The 7,485-nt window shown below is 34.3% G+C and overlaps 2 protein-coding genes across 2 annotated transcripts; one reads left to right on the top strand and one right to left on the bottom strand.

Moving 5' to 3' along the window:
- Positions 1–374: 374 nt before the first annotated feature.
- On the bottom strand, positions 375–5,286 carry LOC112785447 (uncharacterized). Its single transcript, XM_072230931.1, has 8 exons — positions 5,252–5,286; positions 4,772–5,064; positions 4,538–4,679; positions 4,118–4,233; positions 3,946–4,037; positions 3,527–3,587; positions 2,174–2,469; positions 375–1,594 (listed from the first exon to the last, which is right to left on the bottom strand). The coding sequence occupies exons 1-8, from the start codon at positions 5,284–5,286 to the stop codon at positions 1,526–1,528; spliced, it is 1,104 nt and encodes a 367-aa protein (XP_072087032.1). The 3' UTR covers positions 375–1,525.
- LOC112782777 (dirigent protein 16) lies at positions 654–2,121 on the top strand. The gene has a single exon (XM_025825356.3). It carries the CDS (start codon positions 654–656, stop codon positions 1,416–1,418), a length of 765 nt encoding a protein of 254 aa, XP_025681141.1. The 3' UTR covers positions 1,419–2,121.
- Positions 5,287–7,485: the final 2,199 nt, after the last annotated feature.

Here is a 7,485-nt window from a genome sequence, read left to right as displayed (position 1 = left end):
ATTGAAAGAGAGATGTCAGAAAGTAAATACTTTTTATTAATATTAGTTAATATTTTAGATATTTTATTTTTATATTATTAAAATTTATGCTTTAAGATTTAAAATTTTGAATTAGTACAAAAATATCTCTTGGTTATTGATCAAGTATTAACAAAAAATAATAAATTTTATTAATAATGTGATATTGCTCTTAATTGAAAATACCATTATCGTACTTTTCTCTTTAGATTTTCAACGATGATAGTGTCACTCTAGACTTTGGTTTAGTTGTACCTCACCATCTAAATCCATTTTCTGAATCGTAGAACATCTAGAAATAGAAAAACATTAAGGGATTGAGTGGTTAAATCAAATTACTTTTTTTTCGCTATGCATTTTCACGAAGAACCTGATTTCATTTCATCACAAATATTCTTTCATAAACACCTCAAAAATGCCACTAGATAAGGATGTGGCTCATTTCAACTAATCAACGTTCTTACTAAATTCAACCACTTCATGAAATCCCCTTTCTCACAACCACTCCAAAACTCACCCATGCATTCTCTACTATATAATACCAAGGTTTTGTATTCAATTGCACTCAACAAAAAAGGACTCTCTACTAAATAGAAGAAGTAGCAAAATCTACATCTGAAATACTTGGAAACAAGATGTTGATAAGATCATTATTTACAGCTTCAATGGCAATGTTAATGACCGTTGCTCAATGGGAAGTGATTGGTGTATCCGCAATTGACCCGATTGCAGCCACAGGAAAAGAAGCAATGATTGAGTTGTACATGCATGACATTCAAGGAGGAAGCAGCCCAACAGCTAGGCCGGTTACCGGCTTGCTGGGCAACATTTACAGCGGGCAAGTGCCTTTTGCGATGCCAATAGGATTCAACATCCCGCAAGGTCAGACTGCTGTCCCCAATGCCAATGGTGCTCTTCCAACTGTCAACGGAGTATTCGGGATCCCACTTGGAACCGGCTTGGCTGGTACGAGCTTTGCAGGAGACTCAGGCAACAATAACAACCAGAATAATGCCCAGTTGCAGTTAGGACCTGATGGTTTGGGACTTGGTTTCGGCACAATCACTGTAATTGATGATGTTTTAACGGCTCAACCAGAGCTGGGGTCACAAATAGTTGGGAAAGCTCAAGGAGTGTACGTGGCGAGTTCGGCAGATGGGAGTAGACAAATGATGACATTTACCGCCTTGTTCGAAGGAGGGGAGTATGGAGACAGCCTTAACTTCTATGGCCTGTACAAGATAGGGAGCGCCATGTCGCAGTTATCAGTGATCGGGGGCACAGGGAAGTTCAAGAATGCAAGCGGTTTTGCAGAGCTCAGAGCTCTTATCCCCCCAGGACAGGTTTCCACTGATGGAGCAGAGACATTGCTAAGGATCACTGTCCATTTGAACTACTAAAACTATGATGTCAAGAATATAAGAACAACTGGGTGCTGTTTGATTGTAGATGACTGTAAGATTGGTCTTGTATTTTGTCAGTTTGTTGCAGAATGTATCAGAAATCTTCATTGTAACCCCAAGAACCATATGGTGATTTGTTTTCTTTTCTTCTTTTTCAATTTGGCAACCTCTGACTTGGAAAGAACATAGTCACAATAATCAACATAATCACAATCTAGGTACAATTAAATTACAAAACAAAACAGAGGCAATTTAAACTGTGGTTGCAGATAGCAATTTAAAACATAAAACCATGTGGAATCATTTTCTTTACCCTTTCTTATACCCTGAAAACAGAGGCACTATTTCCTACTTTATTCAAAAAGGTTCCCCGTAATTCAGTGTATTCTCACAAAGGTTACTTTACTTTCACTGCCTTATATCCTCAGTGATACAATTAACATCAGGATATTCTTTTGAGGAAATTATCACATACTCCATGAACACTACCACCTCTACTCAAATACATAGGGTACTCCTTTTTCACTCGGTATTAATGGGACTATGGAGTCAGTTTGTATTCTAATAGCATTATAGCAAGTAGATGATATTGACTGATATTGTGGTCTACACATAACATCATTGAATTGAACTAAATTAAATTATGTTATTAAAAAAGGAAACAATTAAGAGAGACAATTATGCTTAACAACCAAGAAACCTTTTCAGTTTTCACTTCTAATTGGAACGAAAAAGAGTAGACCATTTCTTACCTTGGAGGGTTGAGTGAAAGCCATGGAGAGAGCAATGATCTCAGAACCATTCCCTCTTATGACAGCAGGTTTCAACTCCACAAGCTCCATGCAAGCCTTCAAACGAAAACCAGAGGCGGAGATGGCAACAGGGTCGAGCACCCACGGTATGTCCAGTTGGGAGCAGAGTTGTGCAGCAGACTTCATGGAGGGAAGCCAGGAAGGCGTGAGCGTGCCAACATTGATGCAGAGTGCCTGGCAGCAAGGTGTGAAGTCATTGAGCTCCTCGAGGGAGTGAAGCATGGCAGGGGACGCACCTGCAGACAAGAGGGTGTTGGCCATGAGATCCATAGAGACAAAGTTGGTGATGCACTGGATCAGTGGGGACTGAACTCGAACATCAGAGAGGAGGCGCCATGCCTTTTTGGCCCATGATGATGGTTGATTGTGGTTGTTGGTGGCTTTCGGGTTGATGTTGGTGGCTGGGTTGGGTTGGGTTTGTTGTTCCATGAATAAGGATGGGGTGTTAGCAATCTCTTAAAATATATGGCCTGAGTTAGTCTGTCAACAAATGGATATAGAAGGATAGGAGGTTATTAATAAGGAACAATTAAGGGGAGAACCATTTGACCTATGAGTCTATGACACAATTACTCTTATGACAGCACCCTATTTTAAATACCCTGTTTATGTTACCTGTGCTACAAAACATTTTAGAGTCCAGCTGCTGTCTGAAACATAGGCACAGTTCTCAGGCATGCATTACCGTCTAATTTTCTACCTGTTCAAACCCATTTATACAAATTGATTAATAGTTTTAACAAAATATTATAATTAACTACTCAGATTTGGGTGATATTAAGCATTGGTCAGGTAACTTTGCCTATCTTGATGTTTAAACAAGAGCTTTGAAACCTTCTACAAAAACCATTCATTTTAACCACAAAATCATGAAGTCATTAAATTCAAATTTGAGCATTTTAATTTCATTGATTGTCTAACTCTGCTAACAGATGATAGTGCATAAAGAACTATTTGGTAATTGATTTGTCTATAGTACGTTGACATCTCAATTTACTTTTTGTGTCCACATTGAAACGGGGGTGGCTGAAACTGTGATGGACACCTGCTTTTCTGAGATTACAGCTGAGATAAGATTGTTGATAGTAACAATTAGTATCTTGATTTATATGTATAATCACATATGATTAATGGAAGATTTGTTTAAAGAACATCAAGTAATATATACTGGACTGTGGTTAATGGTTCGATATAGTCATTTGAGAGTTATCGTAATGCAAACCATTGATAATTCTAAGAGTATTATCTATTGAAAAAAAAAAGGAAAAATCGTCGATGTATAAAGGAACTCACAATTTAGACTATATCTCAGAACAAAAGCTCCAACCAAAATAACTTTGCAACAGAACTTCTGCTGAAAGGGATATTAGTCAAGTACCAGCCAAATCAGTGTTATAACAGTCAAACTAAACCTACAATCAGCCAAGTTACATCGAAATCAGCGTCAAAAATTACAAAACATAAACCCTAAAATCACAGAATCACGTATGGGAAGATAAAAAAAGGCACAGCAGGTAAAGACAGGCAAGATATCATGCGGATTATATAACATTCTTGCTCTTGCATAGAATAGATGCAGTGGAAAAGAAAATAGAAACAGCATGATGAGGCTCTTAACACAAGCAAATGCATACACATTAGCTTTCTAAGAATAAATGATCCTTCCACTAAACATAGTGGAATAGAAATGCCAAGTAGGGAAACTTAATTACCAAGATGAAATCATAATGTTCTTTGGAGTCAAATCTAGGACTTAAACATGGTGAAAAGTCCCCCACCCCTCTCTGATTGTTGTTGCTGCTGTCTCCCAGATACATCAATATGAATAATATTAATTGAGGAATAGCTAGATATAGGTCAACAAAAGAGATGATATCAACTTACTTGTCAGGGATTTTTCCCTTCTTCTTGTAGGGCTTGACAGGTACGCATGAATCACAGATAAAATGAGCCTCACTAAAGGTGATTTAAGGCTTCTCCTAAAAGGTGTTTCACTAAATCTAAGATCAAGCAAGTACTCAGTAAAAAAAAGTGCAACAATTGCCATCAAATAATCAACATAGTCACAATCTAGGTACAATTAAATTACAAAACAAAACAGTAAAACATAACACACAAAATCAGTAAAGAACCAGAGCTAATCATTAATCAGTAAAGAACTAGAGCTAATCACAAGACATTCATTAATCAATAAAATCACAACACACAAAACCATAACTAATCACAGAAACAGAGCACAAAAAAGTAAAAAAAATGAAGAAGAACTGAACAAGTGAAGAACAAGTGATCAAGACATTCACTGACCTTCGAAGATGACGCCGACAGACCCTTGATTGACGGAAGATGCCGACCTGACGATAGCGAGAAGATGAAGATGACGGCGAGAAGATGAAGAGAGCAGGGGATGCACCGAGAGCTCGCGGAAGAAGAGAGCAGGGGTTGGAGGCTTAAGGGCAGTGGCTACATGGACAAACGGTGACCGAGCTCGACGGATGGATGGTGACAGTGGATCGACGGACCGGTGGTGGCAGCAGCTACGGTTAGAGAAGGGGGAATGATATGGTTCAAAGTTCTGCTGCTTGAGAGAGCAGTGGTTTACACAGACGGACGGTGGCAGTCGCTCGATGGACAGGCGGCGGCAGTGGCTCGAAGAGAGGCTAGGGTTGGAGAAGGGGGATTTAGAGTCCTGCACTTCTGGTGGAGGCCGAGAGGAGTGAGAGTGAGAGTGAGAGACATTAGGCTCAGTAAGCCAAATGCCCAAATTTGCCCAAAACGACAACGTTTTCTTCAAACCTACCGGAAAGTTCTCTATTCTCTTCTGATTTTCCAGCCTTTTACCACATTAAATTAAGTCAAACTTCAGCATTTTATTTATAGATTATTAAATAAAAATTTGACAAAATATTAAGCAAAAAGAGAGAGATAACTGTGTTTTAGAAAGAGAAAGAGAGAATTTTCTGCATTTTTTCTCTGCACTTCCAGCCCACATCCTCAACCCACATTCAAGTTGTTCTTCACTTGTTCTTCAAGTGTTCTTCAAGAATCCAAGCCATTTAAGCACAATTTCTTGTTCATTCTTTGCTAATTCTTGTACTTTCACCAAAATTCTAGCAAGATAAGTCCTTGTTCTTCACTTCTTCTTTTTGGTTTTTTCAACTAATTTTAAGGTGAATTATTGCTCTCTTCCATGTCTAAAAAATTCCTCTCGAAGCACATATAAAAAACACCTAAGGAGTCAAGAAAATTTAAGCTCAAAGTGATTGAAGTTCATAATTTTTTGTGACACTATTTCGGCCAAAAAGCACTAAAAATTTATTAATTGTCTTCCTCCATTTGTTTGAGTAATTTATAAAGTTTAAAGTGTTTAAGGGTTGAATTAAACAAGAGGTAAGGGTTAGGATTAGTTAGAATATGTTTGTGCTTGATTTGGTATTCATAAGAGCTATTTTCTAGTGAATTTGTGCTTGTTTTGTAATTTTAGAAACTATATCATGTAACTCTATTTGGCTTGTTGTTTAAGTAAAATATAAAGTTTATTTGCCTTTGAATTTTGTATGAAACAATCAAAAATTTTAGAACACTTGGGGGTTAAAATTTTGAGCCTTAAATATCACTAAAAGTGGATAAAATTACAAAATTGCACCTCTCAAAATTTTAGTCACTAAAAACATGAAAAGTAATGTGTAAAAAATTTAAAAAGAGGTTAGAAAAATAATTTTAATCCTATGAAACTAGTGTGGTAAAGTAAAAAGGGTGTTATGGTTAAAATTATGATCTTAGAGGTTTTAGAAGTAAAATTGTAATTATATAAATTAGTTGAGTCAAAATTATAATTAGAATAAAATTTTAGACCTAAATAAAAGCATTAATAAAAGTATAAAATATAGTAACTAAACAAGTAAGAAAATTAATCAAGGGTAAAATAGTTTTTTAGGTCTCTAGGGGTAAATTGGTATTAATTAAAAGTATTACAGATAATTTGGTCATAAAATAAATTTTAGGATTAATTTAGTAAAGTTTTGACATTAAATAAGGCTAAAGTAAAACCTTAGAATACTTAATGGTAAATGATAACAAATGTAATAGCACGAGTCATGCACGTGATAAGATTGAAATTATAATTTTAAATTCTTTTGTTAAGATTAATTTGAATTATAATAATTTGATTAATAAAAATGTTGTTTATTTTTTCTAAATTTAGTATTAAATGTATTAACTCTAAAATAGTTATTAATTAGTTTTAGTAATTTACTTTTTTCAATAAATCAAACATATATACTCAATGTGACCAGGCTTAGGATTCGATGGTCTCAGAACGTTTGGACCATTAAATGGTCTCATAACAAAACATGTTTTTTTAAGTTTTTTAATAATTACTAAACAGTCATTTTCTAATTTTAATTACAAATTAACCCAGTATATTTTATTTAATTTAATTATAAAAACTATTTTTTCTTTTATAAATTATTATTTTATGAATCAACTATTATGTTTATTAACAATAAAAAACAAAAACAATAACAAATTAGATCTTTTATTGATCGTAATAAAGTTTTTGGCCATTCCAATGGATTAAAAATTTATAGTTGACCCGTGACATTCGCCCAGGGCCGTGAAATCGTGTTTTCTTGAAAACCAATCGATTGGATTACAATTTATCACAAAACAATCGATTGAAAATTATAAGGCAGCATGGTTTTCGCATTCAATCGATTGAATTGTGAACCTCAAGTTATTTTGAAGCATTCAATAGATTGGAAGATATAAACAATCGATTGAATTAAAAATCCACATGTTATTCATCATCCAATCGATTGACAATCATCGACCGTATTTACTATACGTGACTCTTTCTTAAAAGTTATTCTACATATGTGTGCAGTCGAAAGATAAATTACTGGACTTTATTTTATTTTTCTAAATTACTATAATTATGCATTATTCATTAAATGCTACTTGTAATATAATTGTAATATTGTAATATAATTATAATAAAGATATTTTTCTAAAATAAATTTAGAAGAGAGAATAGTGCTTTCATTTTGGAGGGAAAATGAATTCATGAGAAATTGACACTTCACTTTTATTAGTTGATAATGTATTAAATATTGATTTTATATAATTATAATAAAGATATTTTTCTAAATTAGTATAATCATACATTATTCGTTAAATGTTAATTGTAATATAATTATAATAAAGATATTTTTCTAAAATAAATTTAGAAGAGAAAATAGTGATTTCATTTTAGA

Source organism: Arachis hypogaea, chromosome 20 (genome assembly GCF_003086295.3).
Source record: "Arachis hypogaea cultivar Tifrunner chromosome 20, arahy.Tifrunner.gnm2.J5K5, whole genome shotgun sequence".
Lineage (NCBI taxonomy): Eukaryota > Viridiplantae > Streptophyta > Magnoliopsida > Fabales > Fabaceae > Arachis > Arachis hypogaea.
Note: the sequence above shows the minus strand (reverse complement) of the source record. Positions and strands in the feature narration are given on the sequence as shown.

Bases quoted from the DNA above. Each gene is read 5' to 3' on its own strand.
- LOC112782777 (XM_025825356.3), top strand. From the start codon at position 654: ATGTTGATAAGATCATTATTTACAGCTTCAATGGCAATGTTAATGACC.
- LOC112785447 (XM_072230931.1), bottom strand. From the start codon at position 5,286: ATGGCTTGGATTCTTGAAGAACACTTGAAGAACAA. The intron at 4,038-4,117 runs GTAAGTTGATAT...TGTATCTGGGAG, and splicing joins AAGGGAAAAATCCCTGACAA to ACAGCAGCAACAACAATCAG. The intron at 1,595-2,173 runs GTAAGAAATGGT...GTTCTTTCCAAG, and splicing joins CTTTCACTCAACCCTCCAAG to TCAGAGGTTGCCAAATTGAA.